At 33.5% G+C, this 13,934-nt stretch overlaps 1 protein-coding gene across 13 annotated transcripts in view; it reads right to left on the bottom strand.

The window, feature by feature from the left end:
• Positions 1–2,550: 2,550 nt before the first annotated feature.
• LOC128187853 (kinesin-like protein KIFC3) overlaps positions 2,551–13,934 on the bottom strand; it is a 36,062-nt gene continuing 24,678 nt past the window's right edge. For 12 of the 13 annotated variants that reach the window (XM_052858489.1, XM_052858490.1, XM_052858496.1 and 9 more), the window contains 15 exons: positions 13,406–13,656; positions 12,865–13,020; positions 12,363–12,566; positions 11,943–12,128; positions 10,417–10,551; positions 9,476–9,619; positions 9,091–9,202; positions 8,508–8,689; positions 7,905–8,009; positions 7,486–7,616; positions 7,203–7,320; positions 6,572–6,701; positions 6,267–6,464; positions 6,026–6,174; positions 2,551–4,935 (listed from right to left, as the gene is read on the bottom strand). In XM_052858489.1, coding sequence (XP_052714449.1) covers positions 4,765–4,935; positions 6,026–6,174; positions 6,267–6,464; positions 6,572–6,701; positions 7,203–7,320; positions 7,486–7,616; positions 7,905–8,009; positions 8,508–8,689; positions 9,091–9,202; positions 9,476–9,619; positions 10,417–10,551; positions 11,943–12,128; positions 12,363–12,566; positions 12,865–13,020; positions 13,406–13,656 — 2,372 coding nt within the window. In that variant the 3' untranslated portion in view covers positions 2,551–4,764. Of the gene's footprint in view, positions 4,936–5,451; positions 5,490–6,025; positions 6,175–6,266; positions 6,465–6,571; positions 6,702–7,202; positions 7,321–7,485; positions 7,617–7,904; positions 8,010–8,507; positions 8,690–9,090; positions 9,203–9,475; positions 9,620–10,416; positions 10,552–11,942; positions 12,129–12,362; positions 12,567–12,864; positions 13,021–13,405; positions 13,657–13,934 lie in introns of all 13 variants that reach the window. The other variant, XM_052858500.1, reaches the window with a different exon arrangement.

The following is a 13,934-nucleotide window of genomic DNA, read 5'->3' as shown; positions in this document are numbered from 1 at the left end:
TAATTTTGGCCATCTAGCAGCTAACCCAGCAAGTACATGTACACAATAATTTTATAGGGAAGAAGGTTTGTTTACCAGATTTGTGAAACTCATAACAACTGCAGGGGTTTGAGCATGTGGGGAAAAAATGTTTTGGTTTTTTTACTTTCCACCCCCCACAATTTGATTACTTTACCAATTCAATTCTGTTCATTGACAGTACTTCCAAAATGTATCCATTGGAATTGCAATTTGAGTCTATTGATGACCTTTTTTTAAATATTACATAATATTACTGGTATATAAAGCCATGGAGGAATTTTGAAATCCTAATACACTATATATATAGTGCTGAATCACTTGTTGTTCAGACGTCTGGTCATAGGGGAGGTAAACAAGAAGAAACACAGAAATTGAGGCCACGAAGCCACTGACCCCTAATGACACGTGATGTTATCTGCTCAGTTCTGTGTAAGGATTTCGCCAATTTGCAATGGATTCCCATTAATAAAGCTAGAATGCATGTTGTGTTGCTGTCACAATGTTAAAGAGAGCAAGATTGAATAATCTTGCTTGGCTATTTTTCTACTTGACAGGTATTGATGAAAACAAGATACCAGTTGCCAGTTAAACCTCACAATTATGAAAAAAGAGCCACCAGAAATGATCCATTTTGAATATGTCTACCATATTCCATCATAATTAACAGAAAAGGGCTACTTTTCATTCTTGACAATATCTAGATGTGGAATGGCCTTCTCATATAGAACTTAAGGAAGAAAGGCATTTCAAATGGTAACAGAAAACCTAAGGTGGGGTAATTGCAGTATATTATAGACCAAATATCACCATCTGCAATCAATAATAGTCCTTTCATGCAGTGGAACATGTCTTAGAATAATTCAAGGTGCTAGCATTTCAGATTTATTTGACCAATATTTGCACTCAAAATGTACGCAAATCTGGTAAACAGAAAAGACGTTCACTCTAGTTTCTCATTACGTATGGTTCAACACTCTACTGTGTAAAACAAGACGCATTAGTATCAAATCTAACACAATGTAATTGTGATACAACTTTAATCTGTAACGTACGACAAGTTCAATTCTAAAAACCTGAAAATTAATCATGCTATGTATATATACTGGTAGCCGCTGATTCATTGTAAGAAAAAAAAAACCAAAATGGAAAGGTTTTTATGATTTGCCCATTGTTAGTATATGTCCTTGCTGTAACACTGAATTTTACTATATCAATTAAGAAAAAAAAAAATACCCACAACTATATTTAGTCCTATTATAGGGAAATTTGTTGTTACACATTGTTTGATTTGGTGGATCAACTCAAAAAGAAAAATCCAGAAAATGTTGGTGTTCATTGCATATTGAATAACCCAGAGTATTTTAGTGCAAAACATTCTACATCAAGACCAACAAGGTCATTCAAAGGTAAGGATGTGAAATTCTTGTTCTACAAGTAAAAATATTGCTTTGAATAGATTGCATTTTCGAAAATGAAAAAAAATGATTTATAAACTTCGATTTAAGAAACAAAGCGATATATTTGATCGGGGCATGGTCAATCTCCAATAAAGCACAAAAGGGCTTTATGATAGACAATCTACTGTAGAAGCAGAAATATTTGGTGAGGATTTAATTTCGTTATTTTCGTTGGGAGTATAAATTAAAGAAATTAAATCCATGATAAATTTTTAACCCAAGTATAAATGAATACAAAGAGATTATGATATGACAAAATTAAATGCCAACGAAATTTTATTCAGTTAAAAAACGACAAAATTTTGACCCAACGAAAATATGTGCTTCTACAGTATTATCACCTCATAATATTCAAAGAATGATTCCTTATTTTTTGCAATTGTACGATTCAATACATGTATTAGAATATTGACATATTTATGTGATTTTCATTCTTTTAATTATGCAAACCCCACCTGCGCCCAAATAATACATCATTTGAATTGATTAGACTATCAATACAAAATCGAGTCATAGTGTTATCACAAACAAAGACTGTTACACTGAAAAATGTAAATATTAGTCAATATTGACTGCAGGTCACCAAAATGAATTGGGGAAAAGCCGACCTGATACATCATATGTAATAAGTATAATTTGATACTTATAAACCAACACATAAAAATAATTAGGTTTTCTGTAGTTATCAGTAATAAAAAGCTACTGGAGTTTACTGCTGATTCTGAGCATTCCCTTCATCACCGTACCTGTAATTGCCCTTCACAATAAAACAATCAAGAAACAGATTCTTGCACAAGTTGCTGTTTTTTCCATTTATAATAACCTAAACTGATGCTTTGATTTTTACTGAGGCATTTATTTCATCTACTTTTCCTCCCTTTGATCTTTAAAGATCCTATCTATGTAAGATGAATTCCATATCTGACTTACTCCAGTATAATTCTACTTCAGACATGGTCTGGAAGTATTCAAAGACAGTCGCAAAATCCTGAGCTTAATGCCGAGCACAGTTGATAAGTACCAAGGTTCCCTCTGCATCATGTAATGAAAATAAACAAATTTGCGAAGGTAATTTTTTTTGAAAAATTTATTTAATCACCTCCATATGTTTAAGGAGATATATTATAAACGAAACAGAAGTGATTATAAAGAAAGATGTAGAGCAAAAAATTCCTTCGCTCTGCAGATGAACATAAAGATGTCTTCACATGCACAAAACAATCTGATCCAAAATGAATCATTTGCAACTAAAAAAAATCATCAAAGGAATTTCATAATTTGAAATTTACAGAGGTTCAATATCGTAAGTTATTTGAAATATGCAGGTCCAACAATATGCTTTCCCTGCTCATACACCTTAGAGAACAATTTAAAGTACAGATCCACCAGAACTCAATGAAATGAAAGCCCTGTACAAGAATTTTATTATTAAGTTTTATATGAACAACTGCAGTCAACCCCTACTTTGGCATCTAGTGTGCCATTACATGTAAATGATGAAAGGACAATAAACAACCAAAGATAGTTTTAACAGTAAAGAAATGAGTATTGACAGAAGTTTATGAATTCTGCAAATCTTTGGCACATTGCACAGACTATAAGATGCATTAATTAAATCATGAATCTTCAGTCCACAGTCATTGTCTTCAATAGCTTTCATTTTGCAAAGGTGCTATCTTTTATGACAACAGTTCATAGTGAAAATTAATTATGGGACAAGCACAATTGTAGATGGTAAGGAACACAAGAATCAAATGCATTCAATTGGTTCTACAGGTAGTGTATTAAGGCTACACAATATCCACATTACAATTAAATACAAAATTTAGTATTGAAGCAGTATCCAAGGCATGCAATTAATTTCTTTAACAAGATTTCATGGTTTAAATGAAAAAATATCACACAAATTAAATGTATCACTTCAGATATCACAACGGGTGATATATTTGTATATATATCACTGATTTATGATATAATTTTTGTACCATACTGATACGATACAAGCAATATCAGTTTTACATTACTAATCTACCATCAAGGCACTTTTCAATCACAAGAAAAATGTCAAAACAAAATAAAATGATTACAGGACTAGAAAAACACATCATTTACAATTCAAATCATTTTACATTTATGAAAGTAAAACTTTTATGAATCTAAGCATAATTTGGATTGCAATTCAAACCAGTAAGGAAGCCTACTCAAATGATATGCTCTAAACTAAAACGCTTTACTCTGGCTTTGATAGAATTGATAAAATAATGAACCTATTTTTACACTAAACAAGTTAAGGAAACAGGATACTTAAAAATAAATTGTTATAGAAATTTGGAAAAAAACCCAGTTAATACAGGTTTTATTATTGCTAGTTTGCAAATTCATCATGTCATTGATGTTTTTGCAAAAGTCATTTTGCTTTCTCCTTACATGCACCAGTATACATGTACTTTCATACATTGTATTTACATTGTACACTGAAATTCTCTTTGAAATTAGGTAGAAAATTGAAATCCAAAAAATAAATGCACGTATGAATTTAAAAACAAGAAGTTAATTTCATCATTGACAAAATAAAATTGATACATCCATTTTTTTCCCCCTCAGACTTTGCATATCTATGACCAGAACGTTGTTACGATCAAAAGTAATTAGGAATTTATTGCACACTCCTTTATGAATTTAAATAAAAAGAAAAGAGCAAAGATTGGTTTTAAAATGTTGTTTAAAAACCCGAATCTTTGACAATAGTACAATCCATAAACAATCTACAAGTAAGAAAAGTGATCACTACATTGTAATTGTATCATCTTCAACAATCACAAAAATACATACTAGAGTAACACCACCTTGCTCTTTAAGTCTTATTCCTTTGTACTCCCATAATGTAGTTCATACATCATTTAGCAGTGGGATACTTGAACCTTATCAAAAGAACACAATTCTATCTCATTATCAAACTAAAGCACCCACTTCTGTAAAAACAAATCTTAGATCTTACTGGTGGATTATGAAAAAAATAACTATCAAAGAGGAAAAAAGAAATGTAAAAATACCCATATACATTCATCATTAAAAACAGGAATGATATTGCCAGCACTAAAAAAAATTTCACCGAGGTATAAAATTGCAGGAATTTGATGAGATCATGTACGCTGAAAGGGACATAACCACTATATGCTGTATGAAAGTTATGTAGAACACTGCACAACATATTTACTAGTTAGCATACAGAGTTATGCCCCTTTAACAGAGTCTCCAATCACAATTATAACTTGATCAGCAGTGGCTATTTGTCAGGTCTCCTTGGGTAGCGGAGAGATGAGCCTTTGTTAGAACTGCCAGGGGTCCTGTTCATGATGATGGGGGTGTGCTGTCGTCCGGTGGGGGTGTTCATACTCACAGACCGGGTGGGGGTAGAGGGGGCCTTGTTGGGGGTGCTTGGTGAGACTCCATTTGTCTGGTAATACAAGGAAATAAACATACAGTCTGGTAATACAAGGAAATTAACATACAGTCTGGTAATACAAGGAAATTAACATACAGTTTGGTTATACAACTTTTACTAGAATACTAAAATAGCAAGTTTAAATACCAATACAAAGGCAAAATTAAAGAATAAATAAACACACTGAAAAATAAGCATATATTGTTTAAACAAAAATTCTAAAAATGAGCTGTTTATAAATGCAAAATGAAAAGCATTAGCTAAGACTTAAACTATGGTAGTACATGTACTGTATAAGAACATCTACTAAACTAATCTACTAAAAGAGCGTCTACTGAACTTCTCTCTAAATAAAAATCTTAAATAAGGAAAAAGAAACAAAAAAAATGAATGTTTCTGTTCATAAAAACAATCTAAAATACTTCATGCACCATCACCAACGTACACCTAGCTATTAAGCATGCAAAACTAAGCAACAGTGGACACTATAAGAAATAGCTACATGCCACACTTTACTTATATTCTCACCATTATGGGCTGTTCTTAAATCCTTTAGTACGTAAATTCTGTAAAAGTATCACATGTGCAAAGTGAGGTATTTAACCCAAACCCAAATGAGTAACTTCTAGTACATATTAACAATTGCATGCATATACAAATTATTTGCCTGCTAGTTAAGAAAGTGGTTAGCGCATATACATGTACCAGGTAGATTACTAACAGATGAGATTTTTAATTTTTCATAGGTGAAAAGAGAGACAAAGAGTGAGAGAGATCACCTCAAGGATGTTGAATTTTGAACAAAGATTTCTGTGGAAAGTGTTTTTGTATGTTAGAGATGATTTGTGTTTAAAAATTGTAAAAATGAATCTCATACACAGAGCAAAAGATAAAGTGCAAATGATATGGTCTGACATATCACAAAAGAGTTTCAGATAACTTAATAGAACTTCATGCATCATCCCAACTACTATGACTTTGCATTGTATACCAACAAAGCTCTCTGAAGCAAGTGACAGAATCCCTGGCTTATATCAGCTGCAGTTCATAGAGAAAGAGGACAGAGATTCTATATTTGTGAGCTTTGTTTCTGTGAGCGTACCTCATCTCCTGTTTGAACCACTTGTCTGCTTGCCTGACCCAGTTCAACGGTTCGAACACGTTGCGCAAAATTCAAACTGCACACAGATTCTCCCAGGTTTTTCTCCACTGGAGCAATCTGCACAATCATCAAGGTTTTGCTGTCACCACCTACACAAAACAAAACAGTAAATTATTTTTCAAAAGGTCTTAAATTTTCTCTGATACATGTATATTTAACTAGCATTTTTAATTTCTCTTACCTAGCGAGTCCTGCAGTAGGTAGGTGAGTTTGGAGTTCCTATAGGGAACATGGCTCTGTTTACTCCTCAGCGCATGGATTACGTCCCCTAAACAGGACAGCGACTTGTTGATGTTCTGGGCCTCCTTGAGTCGAGTTCCATCTGCACCAGACTTACTGACTCGCTCAGACCCTGCCAAGTCCACTAGGTTAAGTTTCCCTACAAGTCATTGGGCATAAAATCAGTATATTGTATGTTTAATACATCTAATACATTTAAATGTATTCAATATTTAAAAATTCTAGTTTTAAAGAGAGGAAGTTTACCCATAGTTCGGACGTTTGTTGTCTTGTTGACACCAAGCACCTGCACCGTCAGCAGAGCGTGGGACCGTGAGGAATGTTCATTCATGTTGGTTGTAGCCGTGGCTCGATTCTTCTGACCCAGAGCAAATACCTAAGTAGAGCAAGAACAAACCATTCATTCATTTTTAGACAAAGTGGGAACAAAAAAAATTTAAAACCATTTTTTTTTCAACAATACTTTACTAAGTTCTATGAAAGTCTTTCAGAGTTATCTTAGGGAAAAAAATGACACAATTGATTTCAAATATTTAGTGTGATAAGACTTTTCTAATCACCAGTGATGTAAATCCCACTCTAAAACTAATGATACAGCAATCTATAATGTACATGCATTCAATAGCATGTCATTTGGTAAGTTATTTTAAGTGAATTGAATATTTCATTGCATGTATTGCTTCATGTATATTAACATGGCCTGATGAGTAAGAAAACAAACTTGTCACCCCATTTCTTCTTTGATTTGAATATTCATGCTTTTCACCCAAACATAATCCTGATACTATAAGGAATAATCCCACATATAAGAAGTTCCTGCTAAAATAATAATTCTGCACTTTTTGCTAACCATTCTTCGTTCACTGTTAAAGCCTACCTGGTTAACGTCCTCCACAGATTTGACTTCTTCTGAACACAAGCCTGGCACATGTAAACCTCCGTCTGATTTCATCTTCACCTCCATTTTGTATGAGGGGTCTCCACTCAGTAGATCCCTGAAGAAAATCAAACGAAGAGATGTGACGTTATTTCCTGGTACACGTATTAGCAAAATTCTTGAATTAAGTTAGCGCTGAGGAATATATAGGCATCAACATAGATGACAAATTTTATCACAGATGGAAGGAAACCTTGAATCAAAATGTTGGTAAGAAGCTGACCTGATCATTTCGTTGTAGATCTCCATTACACTGACGGTGATGGTGTAGGTCCAGTCCTGGCCTCGGTCCTCTGTCTCCTTAAACAGCATGGCCAGGGCTCGCTGGTTGATGCCTGGGTTATCCTTGTTACCCTATATTCATATCGAAATCAGATGAACAAATCTCTTAAGATTGCATGTCAATCAGTAAAGGTTAACTCCCTTTGTATTTCAACGCATCTAAAATTAACAAAGGGTCTACTGAAACTAATTTTACTATTTAAACCATTTAACTAACAAGATTAATACAGAATGAATAGAATTCAACAGGAATAGTGTTTATAGCATTCTGCACAAACATTATAACAATATTGTTAACCATCCACTTAAAGTCTGAAAATAGTCAATAGCTAAATGTGTAAGATGCCATTTGTTTCTTACCTCCATCGTGAACGTCTTTCCTGAGCCAGTCTGTCCATACGCAAAAATACAGACATTGAAGCCATCCACGCAGGACGTCACCAGGGACTGGACCTCATCAAACACCTGAAATATAAAAGTTATCCATCAAAACACCTGAACTATAAAAGTTATCCATCAAAACACCTGAACTATAAAAGTTATCAGTCTCTAACATCAAAACTCAAAACATCACGCATGTTTAATTGCACTGTTGCAGTATTAAAGGTTTGAAACCATATTCTATATGTTACAATATGCTGCAAACTTGGATCCAAGTGGATAAAAACTAATTACAGGAGAAGAAAGTACTCACACATAAACAGAATAACCTACATATCCATTCTAAGAAAAACATAAGAAAAATGTATTTCCAGGAAATCAAACATGTTCTGATACCTTCCAAAGATTGTTTTGACAAAGTCTTGATGTCATTAACAACACAGAAATATCCACAGATACAGCATTAGTATTCAATGTTTCTGTGTGTGGTGTACAAGTATGAAATGATTGTAAAAAATGTGTATTGTATCTTATAGACATTTACATCATATCCTTCTCCACAAATACGACTCGGACTCTCACCTGTTGCTGTGTGCTTTCTGGTGTGAACACCAGGTCCATTTCAAACGTCTGTGATCTCCCCTTGTTGTTCACGTAGATCAGACCATTATCGTCTCTGTCGTAATCCACCACGATATTCCCCATCACGCCACCGCCATCCTCTTTAATCTTGGGCCGAACTCGACAAAATACTCTGATGTTGCCTGATAAGAAGAAAACATGCATCTATGAAATAAATGTTGAAATCTCAATCATGCTAATATTTGTCTTTAAAGAGAGCCTTGAAAAAAACAATCATTCAAGGTTTTGAAAAAGAGAAAACAAATTCATATCAAGTCATATGTTTCTAATTGCATCAACAAAGCATATGGCAGTCATGATTGAAATAATTTAAAAGCACCTGTTTGACAAAATTTTTGATTTAAAGTTTAAAAAGATGTGAGGAGCATTAATAAGAATGAATTTTATAAAACATGTACAGTGTGCAATTTATTCCTACTGATCTAACAATACTGCTGTTATTTGGTGAATAAATATCATTCATTTGAATATATTGCTTTTTCCCAATAAATAATCATTATTATGCAATTAGTGTTTAAGATACCTTTCAGTTCAACCAGTTCATTGTGGTATTTCTTTCTAAGCTGCATTTCTTTGTGGTAACGCCTCACCAGATCCTTATTATAGTCACCTATATTCCTGATGGCCTGACATATCTAAGTAAACCAAAGGCATTGTGGTTGATGACTAGTCTAAACAAACTACATAAATCAAGCATGAAAATTCAAAGTCCTTTCGAAATACATCTCATAATAATATAATGAAATATTCAGTCAATATATGGTATCTAAAATCTTCATAATGTCGAGGCTGACAAGACACAACCTGTATTTTTATAGTTGAATATATGTTCTCAGAAGCATATTTTGGGCCACATGTATCTAGACTCTGGTCATTGCTATCTTTTGAATATAAGTTAAGGCATGTACCTGGTTATTGATACCAGTAATGGCTGTCTGTAAGGCCTGTGGGAACTGCCTACATTGAGCCTGCAGCTGTGTGTAGGACTTAAACAGCTCCTGATAGGCTGGTAGGACTAAGGAAGCTTGCTCACATAGTTGTTTATATCGAGCCTAAAAAAAAGTTTCAAGTCAGACATTGATAAAACCTGTACAAGCAAAAGTATAAAACTTGGATATTTTCAAAGTTAAATAATCATTATTCAATTCATTTCTCCATTTTAATAAAATTTCAACAAAATTTTACAAAGATTAAGTGTACATGTTACATGAAATTTCAAGTCAACATAAATATTGAGTACCTATGAAACTCTCCTGGTAATTTGACAGTATGATCAACATATACATTAGTTTTTTAAAATCAAATTTACACTGTAAAATAAAACTTGTACAAAATCATCTTAATTTTTAATCTTGCCTTTAAATCATAGATGATGGTATTAAAAATGCTCGAGTTTACTTCCATGACTTACATGTGTTACTAAATTATCTGTGCTGGATTCAGATCTCACACCATAGGTTGTGACGGTCAGTGCAATGTGTGATGCAATATTGAATATACACATGCGATTTAGTCTCATGTTTCGATGAGTGATGGATATTTAAGTTGAATTGACTGCATATTATTTTGAAAGGGAATTTTACAAAGAAATACATTCCCAAACCTGCCATTGCTGAGCATTTTTCATCCAAAAGGAGGATATACCATTACAAAAGTTAGCCAACTGCAGTAACGTGAGAAAAATAAAGTGTCAAAAACACAATCACAAAATTCCAGCAAAATAAAATCTGTGAAAAATTCTCAACACACCCCAGGGATCCAACAAATTGCTAACTGTCACATAAACATTCATTTCACACGAATCAATACAACTCTGATGATTGTGTTCTATAAACAGTGTCTTTCCTACCTCCAGATGCTTGAGGTTTCTCTCCATTTGCTTTTTTGTGTTCTGAATGGCTGCCTCTTTCGCTCTCTCAGCTTCTTCCAGTTTTTCTGCAGTTTCCTGTGCCAAGCTTATCAGCCTTTCTTTCTGTTTGTTGACCTAAAACAAGCAACATTAAAATAATATAGAAATCATGTTTTACACAAAATTATGCAAAATTAAAGCAGTATTGATTTTGCCTAATAAAAAAAAATCCTGTGAGAACAAAACTTACAAACCCTGTTTATATATATATAACAAATTCAGAAATTGTTGTGATCTATTTTGATATTCATTAGACACAAGAAAGAACCACATTATAGAGAATCTAGGATTTAGCCTACAATAGAGTGTCAATGGTTAGAATTTATATCTGTAATTAAACTGCATCTACTGCCTGAGTCTGACTACTGAAAATGTTATTTTGACTTACCGGTAATTTGCTAAAGGATTGGACAAAATAACTTTTATTTCTTGTTATATCTTAGTTTTTTTACTGGTACTACAAGCTTTTGTTAAATTATCTCTATGACATGGCAAAATAAAGTTATTAAAGTCAAACTTTAATCAAGGTACTGCTTACTACAATCACAAACTGTGAAATTCTAAATCAAATTATTGACAGTTAAGTGGAATAACAGTCAATAATTCACACTTTAAGCAAATACATTTGTATGTATCAGTATTTCATGTCAAATCAGTTTCATTACAAACTGTTACAGTCAAAGCACATGTTAATACATGGTAAAAAATTATGTCATATAGTCCTATGGAATTTTATCTGCCTAGATTTTCTTAAAATTTTATATTTTTAAACATTTTCATATCAAATTGGTTGTTCTTGCCCAAATATCTTAAGTACTTTGACAAATTGATAGGTATGTATGTGTCAAGACTATACCAAGGCACAGGTGTTGTCCATATATATCAGTGCACTTTGTAAGATATGCCATGTTTGAATAGACTCAGATGATCATCAACTTTAAATGCTAAGACAATTTAACTGTATGCCATAATCAAAATAAGATTCAAATAAACTTACTTGCAACAAAAACCAAGCAATTATTTTTACCAATTATACTTTAAAAGTTATAATTATTCATACATATTTCAAAGTAATCTAAATGTATTACGAAATCAACCATAATTATTTGTCTTGGTAGATACATAGCTTTTAAGAAGGCTAGGTAGGCAACAAATTAACCATCAGATCTGCTTTAAATTTTGATACATGATAATTTTGGCCATAAACTGACATATATAACAAAGAAAAAATCCAAATATTTTAACTTAAAAATTTGAGCATTTCCTATATCTTTTTTACAGAGCTCTTCTTCATAATGAGGTAAATATAGCATAAAAATTGCCACGACCATTGAGCCCTCTTAAAATGGAGGTCAGTTCCTAATAATTTTGTTTAAAAGCTACAGTATTTTTTTTTTTAAGTTTGGCAATTTTGACATTAATATTTCTGTAAACCCAATAAGTCTTCCTATATCCCTGTTGCTGACCTGGTCTGAGAGCTGCTCATTGAGCCCTTGTTCCTGCTCCAGAAGGGCTGAGAGCTGGTAATGCTGGGACTGACTGTCCTCCAGCTGGGCGCGGTACTCCTCCCTCTCCCTCTCACACACCCTCAGGCTGTCCAGTGTCTCCTGCGACTCCACCTGCACTTCCTGTACCTTGATTTTGGTGACAACCTGTAGTAATTTTAAGGGGATTGAATATTTATAGCAAAAAATTTGTTGAAAATTGTTTAAAAAAAAAAAAACTCTTTCAAAACATTTTGTTGTTACATATCGGATGTAACAAATAATGTTTATAACAAATCAAAATTGTTTATCCCTATAACACTTTTAAAATTTGCTCACAGCATGTTTAAATGTAATAACAGTATGTAAGAATGAGGATCATCTATTGTTTAGGATCATCACCTCGGGTTCCCTGGCCTGTAGGTGCGTCACCTCCACCATCAGGTCCCTCATTCTCCGTGAGGTCACACGGTGCTCCTCCTGTAGTTTGCTGACTTGATCTCGGTGTTTTAGTTCGCCCTCCTTCTGTTCCTCCGTTTTCTTCTGTAGGCTTTCCTGAAGCTTTGTCAGCTTTTCTCTGTATATCTTCAGTTCTTCTTCTAGGTCCTGACATTTTTTAAGAATGGAATACTAATATTTTAACAAATACAGTGGAAAACCTGACAACCATGTTACAGTTATACTAGATACAGTTATAAAGCTTAAACACAAGAGACTATGAATTACTTTAAATTTTGCTATCCAGCATTTTTTACATGTATACAACGTATCTACAATACTTCAAAAAAAGATTTTTCATTAATCATATTCCTTTGTGCTTATATGTTTCCTTAAGAATCCTTTAATATTCTTGGATTTGTACTATTTAATGATTCTATGAAGCAAAACTACTATGGTGGCATACCTTTTGTTTTTTTACGCCCTCCTCGAACAAGGAAGTGGAGCGGGCCTGTGACTGCCGCAGCTCCTGTACTTCCTCGTCTAGTTCCTTGTTGTGGGACAGCAGCTTCTCCACCTGTTTCTCTGTGTCTGTGTGGCAGGGACCTGTGTCTGAGGGCTGCTGTAAAACAGAGGCATAGAGCATTCAAAAAAGAGGAACTAGAGGACAGGAAAGAACAAAGTTATATAACGCTGTAACAAAAGTAATGAATACTCAGAGCAACCAGAGAATAAATGAGCAGGGAACAGAACAAAGTATATATAGCACCAGAGAGTTGTACATTCCAACTTGATCATATGTCTAGCAATGAGAATTACAGTATACAGACAATTTTTCTTGATTCATAAAATCATATTTGCTAATCCAATTTTTATTTACACTGTAGTATCAATAGTATTGAATACCTATTTATGTTGAGTATATTTGATAGGACATAATATACCGGTAAATGGCATTTTAAAGAATTTAACTGTTAAATGATATCCTTTTTAGGAAATTTATTTACCACACTGTTTTTGTTGTATTTGTTGAGTTCCTCTTGTAATTCCTTCTTTTCTTTTTCTAGTCTTGTGATGATTTCTTGATTGGAGTCGTCACTGACTCCATTCATGCATGAATGATTCTCCATCTCTGACTGGACTAACTCCAGCTGCTTTGTAAGGCTGACTTTCTCCTCATGAAGGCGCTTTATGTCCTCTACCATCTTATTGTATGCAGCACTGTTAGCATTTCCTTGGAGCTTTTGACTGCCATTACCTGAATAAATTCAGATTTAAATTAATATCCTGCATCTTGTACACATGTATCCTTGATAGCATTACTGATTCAAGCACAATACACAAATTGCTAGCTTTATTCATTGTGAATGAATATCTTGCATTGACTTAACCATAGGTAGAATGCTAGCATTCTTTACCATGAGTAAACTGTTAGCATTCTTTAACCTGTATAGAGTGCTAGCACTTTTTATCATGACTGGAGCATTAGCTTAGCTCCTAACCATGAGAGGGGTTCTAGCATTTTTTACCGTTAGT

Source organism: Crassostrea angulata, chromosome 6, assembly GCF_025612915.1.
Source record: "Crassostrea angulata isolate pt1a10 chromosome 6, ASM2561291v2, whole genome shotgun sequence".
NCBI lineage: Eukaryota > Metazoa > Mollusca > Bivalvia > Ostreida > Ostreidae > Magallana > Magallana angulata.
This window is presented reverse-complemented; position numbering and strand designations above follow the sequence as displayed.